Source organism: Homarus americanus, unplaced genomic scaffold, assembly GCF_018991925.1.
Source record: "Homarus americanus isolate GMGI-L3 unplaced genomic scaffold, GMGI_Hamer_2.0 scaffold28, whole genome shotgun sequence".
In the NCBI taxonomy this organism is placed as follows: Eukaryota; Metazoa; Arthropoda; class Malacostraca; order Decapoda; family Nephropidae; genus Homarus; species Homarus americanus.
In genome coordinates, this window is record NW_024742238.1 from 4818332 (window position 1) to 4838051 (window position 19720).

The 19720-nt window shown below is 34.9% G+C and overlaps 1 protein-coding gene across 4 annotated transcripts; it reads right to left on the bottom strand.

Moving 5' to 3' along the window:
• Nucleotides 1-1497: 1497 nt before the first annotated feature.
• On the bottom strand, nucleotides 1498-19601 carry LOC121876646 (zinc finger protein 585A-like). Of its 4 annotated transcripts, none has more exons than XM_042381949.1 (11): nucleotides 19357-19601; nucleotides 17158-17279; nucleotides 16004-16148; nucleotides 12669-12820; nucleotides 12068-12314; nucleotides 9993-10183; nucleotides 9467-9626; nucleotides 6203-6423; nucleotides 4689-4863; nucleotides 2503-2712; nucleotides 1498-2176 (listed from the first exon to the last, which is right to left on the bottom strand). In XM_042381949.1, exons 2-11 carry the CDS (start codon nucleotides 17268-17270, stop codon nucleotides 1559-1561), a joined length of 2232 nt encoding a protein of 743 aa, XP_042237883.1. In that variant the 5' UTR covers nucleotides 17271-17279; nucleotides 19357-19601; the 3' UTR covers nucleotides 1498-1558. The 4 variants fall into 4 exon arrangements, with proteins under 4 accessions (XP_042237883.1, XP_042237884.1, XP_042237881.1 ...); XM_042381950.1 differs by having other exon boundaries at nucleotides 19572-19597; XM_042381947.1 differs by lacking the exon at nucleotides 19357-19601 and having other exon boundaries at nucleotides 17158-19339.
• Between the last annotated feature and the right edge of the window lie 119 nt (nucleotides 19602-19720).

A 19720-nucleotide genomic window follows, 5' to 3' on the forward strand; every position in this document is an offset into this window, starting at 1 on the left:
TTGTTTATTCTGCTAGCCTGCAGGCCGCTATCCCAGTTTGAATGCATTCACATCCTGTAAACACCAGTTGGTGGTGATTATGGTGATTGTACGTAGTGGTGGTGAATGTTAATGGTGGTGGTGAGTGGTGGTGGTGGTGTGGATTGGTGATGATTGTTGTTGGTGGTGATGGTAAGTGTTGTTGGTGAACATTTTTTATTTACAGTACATTTTTTACTTCATACACAAATTTACGTATGAAAACCCTACAGCGATTACTTAGATCATATGCAATTTTGCATTTGAAAACCCCAAGAGCGTTAAAAAGCATTGTAAATAAAATACCACTGATACAAGACTTTGAGTTGAAACTTTGCTGCCAAACATTTGATGTTGTGATAGTAAGGTGGCAGTGACTGCCACTGACATACTGCCAGATATAAGTGAATTTGATAAGTCACTGAAATAACATGTAATTTTGGAAATTTTAACATTGTAATTGTTTTCAATTATGAATTTCTTAGTTTGAATCAATTTCACTGTAAAACTTATAAAGACATATTTGAGGTCCTCCATGACACAAGAAAGATAAAATTCTTGAGCAGTATTGTCAGTACTGTACAGTAAAATTCTCTTTTCAGTGTTGACCATTATACGATGTGGTTAGGAACTTCGAAAAGCCATCATAAGGTGATCAATCACATACAGTATGCCCCCCAAGTTTGCGGATTTTTACCTGTAGTATTGTATATGTGTGTGTAGACACACACACACAAAAAAACACATACAAATAAATAATACTTGGAAAATCCTCTCACAAATAATCAGAAACAAAATTATTAAAAATGTAAGTCTACCCTCAAGTCCGTGCTTTAATATTTTATTAAGAGAGTATGGACTTGAGGGTAGACTGTCACATTTTTAATAAATTTGTTTCTGATTATTTGTGAGAGGATTTTCCAAGTATTATTTATTTGTATGTGTTTTTTTGTGTGTGTCTACACACACAAACAGTCTACAATACTACAGGTAAAAGAACCACGAAGTTGGGGACCCCCTGTATCCTAAATTGTCTTCATTTTTTTTTACTCTTTTTACATGCCCACACAATCATTCATACAGGATGTGCCAAAATTTTTTGAATTATCATAAGGTCAAAAATATAAAGGATACAGTACAGTATACTGTACAGTATACATTTCTTACGTGTATAGGAGCTAACATGGAGAGCAGGGAAAGGGGGGGGGGGATCTTGGCTCGCTGTCTCATGTAACCGTGCGAAGTGTCATGGTCAGAGTTGGGCTGGCCATTGTGCCTTTATGCCATGACACTATCAGTACTAGTGGGGTGGAACGGAAGTCTTGTTTACACCTTCGTTTTTATATGCCAAATATACCTGTATGTGAATACAGTACTCCCTTATTTCTAAAGCTTGTTTCAATAGAGCATATTTTCAATAACAAAAAAAAGCATCTAAGAAAAATATTTGGTGGAAGATTCAAAATAAAAAAATAGAGGTGAACAGATTTTCTTTTTTAATAATGATTTGAGATAATATTACTACAAAAAATAGGATATTTTAGGAAGGAAAATATTGGTAGTGTATTGCAGGAAGTTTTTGTTGATTGTTGATTTGACTTGTATGCTGAGGCATAGGCACAGCAAAGGTGGCCTGAGGTGTGTGGAGAGTGCCAGAAATTACCTGACTGCTGACTGTAGGAACAGAGATGACTTGACTATTTGACTGAGCGACAGATATGACTTGCCCTGAAACTGGTGGAACAGATATTACTTGAGATGTTGGCTGTGGGACAGAGATAACTTGACTTGTTGGAGGTGGAACAGAAAACTCAGTATGCCCAGGAACAGTGACAGAGTCTTGAATCACAATCATCTGCTGTACTGGAATAATGGAAGATGTTAAAGTCTGTTGCATTAATGAATTTCCTTGGCAAAACTGTTGGTCATGGTCTGGTGTTTGCTCATGGTGGTGCTGCTCCTGATTTTGGTTCAGCTGATGGTGATGTGCATCCTGGTGAGCATGATGAAGCTCAGCTGTGATGCTGTCTGGGATAGATGATGCAGAAACAACAATACTCGACATTGAGCCAACAACCATCGTCTCTGTTGCCACCATGTCTGGACCCACTCCGCTTTGGAGGATCTCAGGTGTAAGAGTTGTGATGTGAGGTCCCTGTTGATAGGAAAACAGTTACAAAGTTGGAAACTTTTTTTTTTTTATTATTCATTACAAGGGTGAGATGTTGAATGAGATACCCAATTTGAACAGGCAGGTTATTTTGCATGAGACAGAATCAAACTCTATACAGTATTATGGAAAATTATAGTTATTAAGAATTTGCATAATAGAAATCCACATAAGAGGAGGGCTTAATATACATTAAGAAGTTGCCAGTTTTAGTTTTAGAAAAATAATGTACAGTAAATAAAGAACTGTTGTATGGGCAACACACATACACAAGAACTATATGGTACTGTACTTCCACCCAGCAATCTACTTACAGAATAGATTTCTGAAACAGGAAGCTGATGGACATCTATACTTGTTCGATCATTATTATTTGTGGTTGCCTCAGTCAATCTGGAGCTAATGCCTGATTCACTTTGTTCTTGAGGAATGTTAGCAGACTCTGCATCAGTAACTTGTTGTTCTAAAATGTTCTTATCAACTTTAGATGCCAAATATCCATGGCTGCTCATATGTCTTTTAACCTGTCAAAGAGAAGCAATACAGTCAAAATTACCTACAGTAACTCTGGCAAGCCAGTTTATGCCTTTTAGAAAAAAATTTAGATTATCTTCTGAGAAAATTTTTTTTTCTGGAATCTATTATTCTATGTAAGCCCACAAACAGGCTGCACTTAATAATGTCCACATTCCACCATCAAAATTTTTCCTCAACAACACCATTCTCCCCCACCACTAACACACTCACTCACAAATACTAATCTTCCTCCTCACAACTATCATCACCACATTTTCCTTTATCACCACCACAACTCTCCACTATCATCATTCTCACCTCCCCAGCACCAACACCACCACTCTTCCTTATAACCAACACCACCATACATCTTGCCAATATGAACTTGATTTAAGTGGGGCTTGGTTGGTCAGTGATTTATGCTGACTTTATTTACTGTGATGCAGTTGGGGCTTTTTAACCTTATTTTTGTAAGATTGCACACTTTGCTAAAAGTCAGTAATTTGCTTATTGTTTGTTTTCTATCATAGTTTAATGTTATTAATCATTATTTTCTCTTTCATGAAAATTACATTTATTTGGGGGGTTTAATTTTTTTTAAAGTAATATTTGGGACTCTGGACCTTAATCCAAGTTTCATAATATACTCAAATGATTTATAGTCAATTATATTTATAATTTACAGTTTCTACAGAAACATAAAAATCCATATTGGGTGGCATCTATGGTAGTTATCTATATAATTTTCTAAATTCCTGTACTCTAATACAGTACCTGTGCAGGTAACTTGCGTTTGATTAAAGCGTTTTTGGAATAACGCGATTGTTCAATTAATACTTGAAGGTAATTTATGCTCACCTATTTTTTAATTAATGCGATCAAGACATTTTAAATTTGCCGCTGGTATTCGCCTAGTCACCTGGCAGTGGAGTTGCGTGTGATGCCTGGTGAGGTGCTTGTAAGTTATTACTATAAAGTCAGTCATATCAACATCAATGATTTTAATATTTTTAATAATAATAATTATTGTAATAATGTAATAATGAAGATTATTACTACTAATGATGAAGATAATGATGATAATGAAGTATTCTGTACAACAGCTGTGACGACGTCCAGCAAGTTTCCCGTGTATCGCTTCCTCAATTCACACAAGCACTACATTTTTCTCTGTGCTTTCATTTGCTTTATGTGTTTATCACGTACCTTTTTAGTGTTAAACGCTGTTTTCCCCATTGAGCATGTCTGGAAAATGTCCATCTGCTTCCTCTGGGGTGCCTAAAGCTAAAAAGGCACGAAAAATAATCGCAATGGATGTGAAATTAAATGTGATCACCCGTCTTCAGAGAGTAAAGCGTGTGTTGGAGGTTGGCCGCGTGCTTGGTTTAAGTGAGAGCACTGTTCATACCCTGTACGGTATATGATGGTTACCCTAACCTGTACCATTTACATGTATTCTTATGGGAAAATTATATCTAATTTACGCGTTTTTGAATTAAGCGGTGATTTTCAAGAACGAAACCCCCGCGTAAAACGAGAGGTGGGTATACATTGAAATTTCTTTATCACATACTTTTACCATTACAACTAATCCTCACTTCCTTTATTTAGTCAGAAACTTCTTACTATAGTGAAAGTACAGTACCTGTACTTAACAACAGCCAGAGCAGAGTGAGGTCAGGTATCCCTCTGCAATCTGTTCAACTTTCATCCAACTACACAACCCCTTTATGGCCAAAACCTGATACAAAATCCATCATTGTAAAGAGAATTTTTCTACTGCCTCTAGCAATTTACCTCTCACGCCATAAACACTATAAACCTTTTTACAGTTCCTCTTCTTAATACAGTTGTGTTATACAGTACCTACAAACATTTTTATACCCATTTCCAACATATCTTAAAACAGGCAAAAGGTATGAACAAAGTCTCTACCATATTACCCCATAGTGTCATCCCTTTGATCCTGTAATACACTTCTTACCTTGTACTTGCTCGGGAAAAGTCGACCACAAACTTTACATGGATAGCGTTTGGGGTCACGTATTCCCATGTGTACACCACGAACATGGCGGTAGAGATCACTGCGCATAATGAATGTTCGTCCACAGTCATCACATGCATACTGAAGTGTGTTATGCATCTTGCGCATATGGTACCTATAAACAAAACGTGGAACAATGTACATTAATGCTCATCATTTTGCATTTATTAGAGCTAGATATGTTTTATTACAATCCAAAATTAACTAATATTTCCTCAGCAACAGCCTTCCTCAGAGAAACGTTTTGAGGCATTGTACAAGATGCCTGGACAATTTAAGAAACAGAGCATCATCTTCCACACAGCACTATGAAAACTATTTCTCACTTGACAAAGTGTTGATTGTTTTCAAGACTGTGATTGCGGAATCTACGATTGGGAAACTTTACTCCAGAAAACCTACAATGGTAACAACGGAAGAACAAAGTCATATAAATGAACAAATAAATGTCCCATTATCATTATAACCTCTACAGTATAAGAACTAAACAATATTTACAAAAGTACTTGTTCATGATAAAATACTCACTTGTAAATTCCTAGTGATAGGAAAAGCAAGTTACACCTTGAAATAGATTCGAGTAAATGAGGAGGATCTGTATTACAAATTAAGGATCATCATTAACAAAAGTATTAAGGAAACATTAGAAATCTTTACAAATATATACAGTATTACCCCGCTTAACGCGCTTTCACTTAACGCGTTTTCGCATATACGCGGTGCCTTGCCAAAGCTGAACTTTCACTTAACGCGGATTTTTCCACAGCAACGCGGTGAGTGTCCGGCTCGAGAGCTATTTTTAGATTCGCACCACCCCCACCGCCGCCCTGCCTGACTGCCTGTTTTAGCTCATAGAAATTCATACAGGTACAGCCAGAATATGGTTGTTGCTGGAATTCTTATAATTTAATTGGTCATTTTGAATATAAACAACATATTTTTGCATTAAGCATAATTTTTGAATAAATCAACGTCCAGTGTATATTATCTTTTAATCCCAGAAATATAGGCATTTTATGTTAAATATTCCTGAATCTTCTAGGAATCGTAGTAGTAATTATATTTTCCCTAACTTTGGTTTGAGGTTATCCACACATCTCCTTGGGGTTGGGTGGGGGGTGGGGAGGAGGGACAGGCCGACAAAACTCTGGCTGTGCTGTAGTGTGAGAGGGGAGGAGATTGAGTCCATTATTTGAATGGACATTAACTTGGCGACTGTATTTCTCTTAAGTATTAATTGTGTGCATGTACCATCATAAAATTAAGATGTTATTTTTACTACAACATAGTTATTTGTCGTCAAAAAGTGGAGTTTGGGGGTCGGGCTGGGTTCTATTGGAATTAATCCCATATGTTCTGTTATTCACTTAACGCGGTTTTCACTTAACGCGGGACCCTCTGGGTTCAATTGACCGCGTTAAGTGGGGTACCACTGTAGTCTCGGTTGCACATACCTGTACTTGAAACTGACATGGAATTGTTCACCACACAAGTTGCATTCATAATTATAAGTATTATTATGCATCTCATTTATGTGATGATTGCGCATGCCAGGAGTAGCAAACTTTTTTCCACAAGTCTCACATTCATATTTGCGTTCCCCGTGGATGTTTTTCATGTGGTTACGTAAACTTGATCGGTCAGAAAATTTTCCGCCGCATAACTCACATACAACCTGTAAGTACAAAAAAGTTAGGTAGACCATTTGAAATACAACAACTTCGGTGACACATTTTGTTCCCACCAAAAACTCGAAATTTGAAGGCATCAATCTTCATAACTTTGGTAAACAATCTCTACACACGTCCCTGCAGATCAAGTAAAATTATCTTTTTTAAACTCGTTCATGATCTCGCCACCATCATACACAAAGTTGATTGTAACCATACAATAGTTAAAGCTTCTACAGCCTAAGTACTAAGTGTCCCCCACAAGCAGTTGTGTGTGTAAGAACTATAGCTCAATGTTTATCAGTCATCATCAGTTTTTTTTTTTATATATATATAACTTTGAGGAAATTACAGTACAGCACTAAAGTTCACATTGTACGCTTTTTGGTGACTGATTTTTTTTTTTAAATACTGAACACTGCTTTGACTGTGTTATTGTGAACACAAGGTGAGCACGTCAACTGCTGGTAGTGGCGTGAGTGTGGTGGTGTCAGCTGTGTTATTGTTCAACTCGTATATTCAGGTAGAAATAGGTAATTATCTTTTTTTGTATAATAATAATAATAATAATAATAATAATAATAATAATAATACCCAGTAATGATTTTCATAAGGTCAAAAACATAAAGCGAATAAAAATTTCTTAAGTCCCTGGGAATAGTGGGAGAAGGAGGGGGTGCAGTGTAGGGGGATCTTGGTTCACTGTCTCGTGCATGACAAAATTGCTAAATGACAAAGTAGTACAGTAGTTTATTCTTTTCTTTTATCTAGGTATTATTATTATTTGTATTTATTCCTCACATTTACTGGTAGAGTATTAATATTTTATGTACAAAGAATAGCTTCTTCCCTACACAAACCATCCTCTGAGCATTGTGTTACACCATTCCAAAAATGTGACATCATATCTTTGAATATATTTATTTAATCAAACTTTTAGGTAATTATTCAGGTTTATTTTAGTAAAAAAAAATGGTGTTTCTAACTTATTTAAAACTGCTTTACAGACCCTGGGATCAACATATCTTGTTTTTTCTTAAAAAAATTGAGTCCCCATCATTATTATCATGTTTTTGTGACAGTAAAGTGTGCAGTGTAACTTTGAAAATGTCAGGGAAGGCCAATGCACCCAGGAAAATTGTGTCTTTGACAATGTGAAGTGGCATGAGACTCCACAGAGGCTGTGTGAGAGACAGATTGATGTCTCCACTCCACCTTAAGAGTCCCCTTAACCTCGAAGGGGACATGTGATGACAACCAGACTTGTTCATTATGATGTGGTGAGTGTTGTTTAATTGTTTTGTAGTGATAGTAGTATCCGACTGGCCGAGAACCTACCCCATTGACCCCTATGCTATAATACTGGTCTACAATTTTTGACCTGCGATAGGTTTTTCATGAACCTAACCCCCATCGCAGTTAGGGGAATACCTGTACAGTATTCATTTCTACTGGCTGCTGGGGACTAATTTCATAATAACTAGTATTTCATCCCCCCCCCCCCATCACAACTATTCCACCCTTAAATGGATGACTGATCCTGTTAACTCTCTTTTTGGAAAAGTCCATAACAAAAGCATTCTCATAATACTGTATAGGGTGATTTAGTGGGACATCTATTATCCTTAGAGAAGCCCCCAGTGTCAGCTAAATTTTTTTTAATCCATTTGAATATGTCAACGTTTCCTTCCCATCACAGTCTCCTCAAAGAGGGTTATTTATCATGGATGTACTCTACAGGAGGTATAGGCTAGGTGGTAATTTTTTAGCCAAGTCTGCCCAAATCAATACCATACATGCCAAGGTATACTGTTCAGTGTTCACCATCTTGATCTCTGGTCAATCTACTATTTTAAATTCTGTTTCAGTTGAGTTCAATAGATTTGTTTAAGTTATAATATGGGAATTGTGTTATATTGTACACAAAAGCAGAAGACTCTTGTTATAAATGTTTTTTTCCACTAATACAGGTGAGAAAAGGAGTTGGGTGGGTATGTATGTGTGAACTTTGGGACTGATGCAAGATTCGGTTAACTTAACTGATATCATTTATCATTCACAGACAAACACATAGTTAATATCTAAGTGAAGTTGCAGCGCATATTCAAGAAAATCAATACAGTACATAATTCTGGGTACCTCTAGCCCCATCAAAGATAAAAAAATCCTGTAAGCCTCAACATTGCCAATTACGTTGCCACTTACTCTCTTGATTCTGCATCAGATTATTAGAAACACATAATGTTGTGGAGTGACCCATGAAAAAAAAGGAAAGCCCATTATAAATTTGTCATGTGACCCACATCATAACAAATTAAACATTAATAAGGATTTATTGTACAGGGTGAAGCTGTCGCTGCATATTTTGACATTGGAATTCTCATGTAAATTTTACTCCTTAAATTTGATGCATCAGCTAATTTGGCCCATCCTTACCCCACACAAAGTGAAACTATTATCCCTTAATCTTGAAAATAAAAATTTATACTGTACTACTGAAAAATGACACAGTTCTAATTGTAGAATACATATCAAACATCAATCCCAAAATTCTATAAAGAGATTTTCTTTCCATAATTATCTTTCCTCAACTCAGTTATTCTCAAGGAAAAAGTTGTACACTTGATATTCCTCATGTTTATTTCTTATGTACTCATGAATCAGAAGACATAAATACTATGATCATCTTCACTTGTTTCCTTGTTGGTGGTACAGCGGTAATGCGCGTAACTCTCACCAATATGTCAAGGGTTTGAGCCTCGGCCCTGACACATGGGAGAAGAGTGTTATCCAGTGTGACCCTACAGAATATCACAGGTTTCCAGTCCCCAATTTCCTCCTGTACTACCACTGGATAGGCCACCCAAACAGCTAGTAAGGTGATAAGTGGCAAAAATTACATTAAAAAATATATACTGTATACAGGTATAAAGAATAAGGTAATAATGAGGAGAATTACTTTCCAAAGGCTTATTATCCCATAACTTATATTAATGTTATTATTGTAAAAATGCACTTTTATTGTTAGAAGAAGGAAAAAAACCCTACCACTTCAATCTGCCCAATACCATGTTCTCGAGCAAGGTGATTTTTCATGTTGTAACTTGACCCAAATGTGCGGCCACAAAAACTGCACAGCTGTTGATCAGCAGTTCCAATACTGTGGACATTCCTCTTGTGAGTTTCTACTCGACCACGTACTAGAAATCTGAGAGGAAAATAAATTATTTATTTTTAAACTCATTGTAAAATAAACAGAAATACTGTATGTAAATTTTATTTACAAAAAACAATCACAATACACAAGGTTACACAGAATACTGTACTGTATGTGTAATAATTATCTTCAATCTAAGTCACATATGAAAATTTCTTTAAATGTTTTGTTTAACTAATTTGTGGTGCCTCTACCTTAAACAAAATATTCTGAATACTATATTCTCATATATCTATATAGAAATTAACATACTATACAGTATTTCACAATACAATAGTGTAAACTAAATAAGTACTAAATATTAATTTGGTTCATAGAGATGCACATTAAGGAAAAGAACAACAGATGTGGTCCTACCTTCTACCACATATGTCACACTCATGAGCCCCATTAATCAAGGAACCTTCAATGCACGCTTTCTTATGAACAATCAGCAATTTCTTTTCTGCAAATACAGAGCCACAGTACTTGCAGGGGTACTCATTAGTCTTGATCCTGCACCCTGCACGTAACTGATGCTCCACAAACACATCAAGACCTCTCACAGTCTGCATAAAAAATTAAATCCTCTTAATAAACTTTCTACACAATGTCAACTGAAATTCTTTGGCAGGGACCATGCTGAACAGCAGAAGTAGGTACTGTATTCCATACATGATACAGTACAGTATCTGGGAAGTCATAAAATACTTTCATATCAGAAATACAATTTTGCATTTTATTTGCTATCCAATCAGGTCAGTCACTAAGATTGTCTTCTCTACACAGAGAACTCAATGTAACAAGTTAAATCTAAATCCTAGTTACTTGTTTATGATGTTTATACCATAAGAGTACACTATTGTCTTCTTATTTCTTATGATTTTAAGTTTATAAACATACAAAGTAAGGAAGTGATGAATTATTGAATATACAGTACAGTACGCCCAGATAATTTGTGGATTTTTATTTCGTGGTCCTCTATTATTCGCAGATGATACCCTGGATGTACCCAAGAATGTCTGCGGTAGTTTTAAAGTTGCCAGCATTTTCATGGCCGGGACAAGGAGTCATTCGTTCTAGAGACGGTAATTTCTTTTACCTGTATTGGATATGTGTGTGTGTGTGTCCACACACACACATACACATATACATACAATACAGGTTAAAGAAATAACTGTCCTAAGGGCAAACACATAAAGGAATACACCCTGTATACAATTCTTGGTACACAAGTAAAAATGTACCCCCTGGTCAGCTAATGTTATTCGCGGATTTGGCGATTTGCGGCCATTTTAAGAACCTAACCCCCGCGAATTTGAAGGGCATGCTGTACTGTACAGTACATATATTTAATTTGAAGTTATAAAGGACAATCATTGTATACAGTATATACCCTTTTTCATACATATTCTACTTTCTGGCACTGTTGATGATTAAAATAATTCAAATGTATAGGGTAAGACATATTTAACTGCTACAGTATTAAAATAACTAACCAGCAGTCTTTGGACCAATACAATATTTTAAACATCCATCCTTAAATGAAGAGGCTGGTAATCCTGCCGCTTCGTCTCAATAACTCCGCCACTCCCTACCCCAGCCGGTCACTATGTGCAGTCTCCTCAACCATCTCAAGTATTAATGCTATCTTATTGAAATATATTTTATATCTAAATATTCATTTTAGTTTCTAAAAATATGATTTAGGTATTCACTACAATTAATAGTTTTGAGATAATTTTCATTAGAAATCAGAAATGTTACTTACCATTGCAATTTTCAAGAACGAGTGTCCGACATGCTATGATTGGTAAAACAGTACAGTGTACTGTACAAATAAAATGAGGATACTCAGAACCATAGATAGTAAATCTGCTCTTGGTGAGGCATTAGTGCACCTAAAATGACAGCCAAATTTAAAATTATTAATTTTCAAATAAACATTTTAAAAAGCCCATACTGGTAACATACTTTCCTGTATGGAGAAGCTGACCCTAACAATGTACAGGTATTGTTTTGCCATCACAGTCAGAGTAAGCTTTTACCCAGTATCAAGCAATAGTACAGGAATACCAGATAGCTGAACTAGCTACTCATTAGTCTGGACCATGAAACAATAACTGATTTATATCAAGGGCCTTAATTAATGGTGAGTTGACAGAGGAACTTGCTTATAACATGAATCTTTTCACTTGTGTTGTATGCATACTAATCAGTACATTCCAGGTTGCCAAAGGGTAAGATACATAACAGAATTGTAAAAGATAATGAGATATTTGTAGTTGTTTGGTAGAACAGTTAATATAAGTACCGTATAGTACAGTATATGAATACGGTACTGTTATTGACAAAGAAAAAAAGTTGAAAGTGGTAAAAAAAATTTAACCGGATCACTTTTCCCTTAAATATTTCTTATCTTATATAAACAATAAACAACTGTTATTACTAACCTTTCCACAGTCACAGGTATATTCCTTTTTGTCACAATCTTGAAATTTTTCATGCTGGTTAGTCATATCTGTTTTTTCCTGTTTCACAATTCCTTCCTGATTTTCGGACTCATGGTCTTCAGGAAGTTCTTCATCTTCATCATCTTCAGCATCATTAACAGCTTCATTGCAGATATCTCGCTGTTCCTTAGATACTAGTATTACTCTCTTTTCAAGGAGTTTTGTACCATCTTTTCTGTGTTTTAATCTGCATAAATGAATACAAGATCAGATATGTCATTTTAATAACTAACAGAAACAATCCTCATGATTAAAAGGAATTTTTTAATATTAAAACAAAATTATTCAAAGACTTACAGTACAGTATTTAGAAAAGTCAAATATTTAAACATTAAATGTGGTCTGGCCTTGCTATCTATTTCTGCTTCCCTTTATCATGAGAGCAGTTTTGCCCTACAAACCCCAACATTTTACAAATCAATAATCACTACTACTAACACTGAAAATAAGAGATCATATTACTTCTCATGGATGTACTAAATACAACTTACTTTCTGTTTACTGTATATTGAATCAGCCACAATAAACACTTCAATTTTACCTGTATGAATTGCGGAGAGATTTTGCAATAGTCAAAAGCTGTTGTTCCATCTCGTCCCATCTGTTGACAGCATTCATACAGTCTTTGCAGAGACCAATGGTGTGTTGTGCGAGGGACACAAGGGTAGAATCTTGAGTGATTACCTCCAGTACCTGTATTATTTAGAGATCCCTGAATCTACAGTTATTTAAGTGGCGCAATATCTCTCATGCCCCAATCTCCTACACCATTTACTTCAAAATTCAATAGTCTCTCACTTTTTTTCTACCTCATCAATATTCTATTTTATAATACCGTTTCTAACAAAATTTATGTTCTCTCCTCCTTCCCCATGTAAATAAGCCTTCTTCCCCATATATACTGTATATTAGGATGAATAACAGTAGTGTACCAACATATGGATAAACAGCAACATTTATTTGTTAATGTTTCAAAAAATCTCTTATCATCAGACCTAAAACATAAAATTAAATACAATAGAATCGAAAAAATAAATATGACGAATATAATAAGATAAATAAATCACTAAGTACATTGAGAGAAAACAAAAAACATTGAACAGACAAACCATTGAGTTATTAAATATTAATCTTTATTTTAATTTAACCATACAAAGCAATATACAAGATAGGCTACATTCTGATGAACCTCATGGATTGTACTGTACCAGGTATTTAGGCTAATGTGCAGAGTTCCAAACGACAGTATAACATTAAAGTTTTTTTTTATCTACTAAAGCAATTATCATTTTCACTCGATATATTAATGTTGAGTAAACCTAGAAAATATTCAGTTAAGAAATACAGTAGAATAAAATTAAAAGAAAAGTGGAAACCTAAATTCAATAATATAACTGCAGAGGGACTAAAACAGAGTACAGTACAGTACATGCACCTCTGAACCTATCCATCTTTGAGAGAATCCATAAGGTTATTCCTTTAACAGTTCTCTATGTGAAGTGAGGATCACAGGCAGGTGTTCACCTGATCTCAGGGTACCATTTTGACAAAAACAGTCTAACTGATAAACCACCCCAAAGAAATGTTGCTTATACATATCATTTTCATGTGTTTGTTATATTTTTACACAGTAGTTTTCTTGTTTCCTTCCTGATTCTGTTTCTGTTAATTTTTAGATTAGTGTACAGGTACTGGATTAATGGAAACCTCATACCAGGTATATTATAACTGCATTGTTATTTGTTGTACTGATTTTGTTAGGTTAATAAAAATGATTTTCAATATTTTTATCTCGTTGTTATATATGTAACCCAAAACCACACGTGGAACATTACTAATTTAACAAAAATATAAACATATACCTTATAAATCTTGTGAAAGAGAGGTACCCAGTTACACAGCCTCTTTCTAATTATAAATACAGTCATTCACGGAACTTACCATTTGTGAATATTGTATACCATGCACAGACAGTACAGTATAAATCAGTGGCGTACCGTGGTTGCACTGATGAGGCATGCAGAACACCACATATCAGTTATCAAATCAAATACTGGGTATCAAGTAGGATATGGCCTTTCTCTAAATAAAGGTTGTCAAGCTTTCATAAACACCTACTGGGTAATTTCTTAAATTATATCAGTGGCATCTGACAAAGTATCTATTATAAATCATTAAATAATGGGTGCAAAAATACTTATGGCAAAAGAATATTAAGTTTTCAGTGTGATCTACAGTAATTTAGAAATAAAGTAGTAAAAAAAAATGACAAGGCATCATGCACAATGCTGGCTCTCTGTAAAGTTGCCAATGATCTTATTGCTGAACATTTAAATAATTAGTAAATATTTTTATTTATATGATCTGATTATTATTTCAAGTAAAACAGAAAATTTAATAACTTTCCCAAGTGAAAAACTATAACTGAAAGCGGACTGTAGGGTTATTTAGAAATATTGAAACTAATAATGTGGACCAGTTTTGTCCAGCTGACGGAGAGCCGCCGCCAGTCTACATAGCCTCTCGACAAGTGAATGCAGTTTTCGAATTGCATGCATTTGTACCCATTACAATAAATTACAAGCATTTTTTGGAGGGGGGAACAACCTTCACTGCATTATTGCAAAGAACTTTAACCAGGTCTCACTCTATCTTCTGACTGTGGCCTCATTAGTACATCCTGGAGACACTGTTTTTATTGGCTGTTTGTAAAGTAGGAAATGTTGATTTCAGTTACTAATTTTCATGCAAGATTTGTAGAAATAGAGTTGTACTGTACTGTACTTTTTTCTTTTATTGTACAGTAATTTTTATTTTATTTTAGTAATTTTTAAATCTTTAAGAGGTATTGATCAGAGTTGGTGATATGGTGGGAACTTAGTACAATATACTGTCAAGACAAATCTCCTTAACCTCCTGGGATGATGAGCAAAGCACTGACAAGCAATGAAAAAAAAATCAGTCTCCAGGGATGTCAATACATTTAATGTGAAAGGAAAAGAAATATTACCATTCCTTCCTCAGGGTTCTTGCCTGGGAAAGGGCATGTGGAGTATAGGCACATAATGAAGAATGTAATCCACTTTGGGGAAAACAGGATGAAGTGATAACTCTTACTGAAAAAAACCTAACCTGATAATTGCCACTTATCAGGACCTCTGAAGGGTTGTGCTTTGTTCAACAACAAAACATAGCAAAATACACTGTAGGAGATATGTGCATGCTCAATCAATCCTGAGACATGAACCACATCACACCCCAACCTCTAGTACAGTGTAGCAATATGCCTAAAAATACCATCTTAGGTCATGCACAGCTCCCCTTACAACCATACCAGTTGCATCCTACTTAGGCTTTTACTGTCTTTAAATACTGTACTTGCAAAACAAAATAGCCCAGCCCAATAGCCCCAATGCAAAATAATGTATATGGTCACAAACATAGTCAGCAAGTGAAAATATTCTTTCCTCAACAAGGTTACCAAATGAAGTGAAGTTGGTACTGTGCCCAGGGCTGCTCTATGATTAGTTCAGTCAAATGATTAATGCGTTGTATGATGGTTGAGTGGTTTCAAAACTTGTTACCCCCAAACTTCAGTGGTAGCTGTGACCTCTCAACTCTGTTAGAATAATGGTTCTCACAAGGGAGATGGCTAATCTTTGAATTTGCCACTATCTCCCTTAGTTTATGGTTTCCTGGGTCCAAATCTGGTAAGCATTATTACTGGGAAAGTGAAAGGAGGTAGAGTCATATTGTATTCTTGATCCACATTGCCCCTAATAGGTTATGGAAACCTTTCGCATACATATACAAGTCATTCCAAACTGGCATCATATTTTAATAACATTATCACAGATTTCTTCTGAACAGTCTCACCTCTATCAATGACCTCTTTGAATGGTAGAGCTTCTGGAGCCCCTTGATGAAAGATGCCTCTTCTGACTGGACACCTGACAGGTGACAACCACAGAGGAAGCATGATCCAAGTAGATAATACTCAGCTTGCTGATCTTTGCATTTTCTGAAGAAATAATGTCAGCTATATCAATTGGTTTTAAATCTGTATCATGACTATCAAATGATAATGTTCTGTCTATGATACACTGTATATATACAAGCAGATTTTTTTTTAACAATGTCGACTAAACTACCAATCCTTGACTGTAAAGTGTACAGGGGGCCCCCCAAATTCGCAAGGGTTAGGTTCTCAAAATGCCTGCGAATCGCCAAATCCGCGAATAACATTTGCTGACCAGGGGAGGGGGACATTTTTACTTGTGTACAAAGAAATGTGTATTCCCTTTATGTGTTTGCCCTTAGGACAATTATTTCTTTTACCTGTATTGTATACCTGTATATGTATGAGTGTGTGTAGACACATACACAAACACATACAAATAAATAATAATGGGAAAATACTCTCAAATAATAAAAAAAAATTATTAAAAATGTGAGTCTACCCTCAAGTCCGTGCTTTATTAATAAAGTAATAAAGCACGGACTTAAGGGTAGACTCACATTTTTTATAAATTTGTTTCTGATTATTTGTGAGAATATTTTCCCATTATTATTTATTTTTATGTGTTGTGTGTGTGTGTGTGTGTCTACACACACACACATATACAATACAGGTAAAATAAATTACTGTCTATCTCTAGAACGAATGGCTCCCTGTCCCAGCCAGAAAATGCTGGCAACTTTAAAATTACCCATAGACATTCTTGGGTACATCCAGTGTCATCTGTGAATAATAGAGGACCACAAAATAAAAATTCGCGAACTTGGGGGGTGTAGAAGGTATTTAAAAAAAATATAGATAATATAAAACTATATGTATTGTATACCGTATACATACTGTATTTAAGGTATGAAAATGTACCAATACCAAAAAATTCTAGATTTTAGATACAATTAATACCTAATACTGTACTGTACTGTATTGCATTAAAATTAAACCAATAATGGACAAAATATCACATGTATTACAGTATCAAGCATTATAATATTGGACTGTAAATAACCATACAAACCTCTGTTGTACAGATCTGCATTGATTAACATGTTCAGCTAGGTCTAAACGCCAAGAGAAGGAACGATGGCAGCCACTGCACTTAAAGCGACCTTTCCCATGAATGGCACCCATTGAAAAACCCTGAAAGAAATTATATTTCTGTATTGCATAAGCGCTGTTATTATTGGTAATGTATGACAACATCACTACCACCAGAAAAAGTTGACAACATTTACTAGAACCTACCTAACTTTACCTAATTTCCTAAGTCAGTGTATATTATCATCTGCTCTGTTTGTTTACAACCGACCCACTCGGTCCAAGCGTACCCTCACATTCACAAAAAAACATAACATTACACCAAGACGCTTCAACAAAGTTGTTTTCGTTGGGACCAGTCATCAAAATAAGTACTTTCTGTTTAATATAGCCGGGAGCTGCCCGGCTAAGAAGTTAGGTAAGGTTAAGTAGGTTTCTTTGGTTCGTTAGGTCAGGGTCTATGGTAAAATTATCATTACAGTCATGCACCAATTTGGAAGTCGTTCAAAACATATTAAAAAAAATCGGAAAACCATAATTTCAACCTAACCTAACCCAACGTAAACTAAACTTAAAATTCTAAAATTTGCTGCATGACCAAAACGATAATAATACCAGGTTTTATTAAGTTATGTGCAATGTCATATAATATTTATTACTATAACCAAAAAACAACAGTGGAAAAAATGAACAAAATCGAGCAACTCCTTCTGGTGGAAGTGCTGTTCTCAGACATTACCAAAATAAGAGCATCTGTGGAAAAAAAAATTAAGAAATCAAACAACTGCTTCTGGTGGTAGCAGTTTCTTCATTATTAATCATTGTAGATACTGTACAAATATCCAATACTGGAGGAAGAATACAATATCTACTTGGGGTTTACTCTAAATGGTGAGCTATTAGTTTAAATGATCCCTTTTGGGACTTTGTAACACAATACACTAGTATAATTTTTTTTTTTTTTTATTCACACAATAGTATAACTAATTCATTGATTCGTCCAAGTCTGTGGGTTAAACCTGGATTTATAACCGAGAACGGGGTCTGCCCATATCGTCACAGCGTTCATTCCCATAACTATATACACGAAAATAACTGTTGTTTGGGATAGATAATAATAAAAAAAACACCAAGACAATTTATTAAAGACATAAATTGAAAATAAAAACATTGTTAATACGCCTGCAATCATCTAGCTGCTCGGTGATTTATGCGTTGGTGCCAAATCACCTTCATTTGTTCTGTATTTTGTTTAATATCCAATGTTTTATTCGTTTTCTTTATTAAATAATTAATATTCATGTATAATACTAACACAATACTTCTTGGGTCGTCTGTATACATGTGTTTTTCTATTCGTGTAAAATAATAATTTGCAATTTGTCACTAATACCAGCGACAGTTAGTGGTTTCGAAATGGGGTTTTGGTGACGAAATGGGGTGTATCCTTCTCGGTAGTACTTCTCTTCCACAATTTATATTCACTCGTCTCGTTAGGCATTTAAATTAATTCATAAATCACTGAAGGAAACGAAAATATTTATTCCACACAAACCCATTAATATAGTTATCTTTTTAAACGTTTTCCTAGAGTAGTTTTTCTTGCTGAATACATTGGTGATAATTACAGTTTGGGGAAAGGCTTAATTAATGAGCTAGGACCTTTCTTACCAATGTGGACAGGGCTTGGAGGCAGAGGTTTATTTACCAATGTTGAATCGTGTTCTTTATTAAACAATATTCATGTATAATAATAACAATACTTCTTGAGTCGTCTGTATACATGTGTAATTTCTATTTGTGTAAAATAATAACTTACAATTTGTCACTAATACCAGCGATTGTTGGTTATGACGAAACGAAATTGATATTGGTGATGAGTTGGGGTTTTGGTGACGAAATGGGGTGTATCCTCATGACCCCTCATGCTAGGTACTGAACCATATTACCTTTAATTCTTCTCACAGGACCCTGTTGTAAACTATCACTCAAACTATTACCATTGTCTTTTTAACAGAATTTTTGTTTTTTCTCTTTCTCCTTATATAAGAAGATTAATGTATTATTAGGTGTTGCACTCACGGTAAAATAGTTAGTAGAAACTTACTCGGTCACGGCAAAATATCCACTGCCTATAACAAAACCTTTATAAATCTAGAAAAAGTAAGGTGATATTTACCTTCAAAATCACTTAAACCACAAATTTTTTACTTGTATATATTGAAGACGACTTCTTCCTTACGTGGATAAAACTGAAAGGCAGACTACATGCACAAGAATTGCAAATGATGGCTTGACATAGTTTACATTAATAAAGTTAAGTAAATCAATGATGGCTTGATATAGTTTACATTAATAAAGTTAAGTTTATCATATACATAAACCACAACATACAGTACGTGGTCACCGTCAGAGGGTAAACAAACTAACCAGATGTTCTACGAGTCTAATATATTTTTTCTCAATTTAAATTTTATATCTGTAAGATTAAAAGACCACTGATGGTAATTATTCATATTTATGTGCAACTTATAAATCTGAAT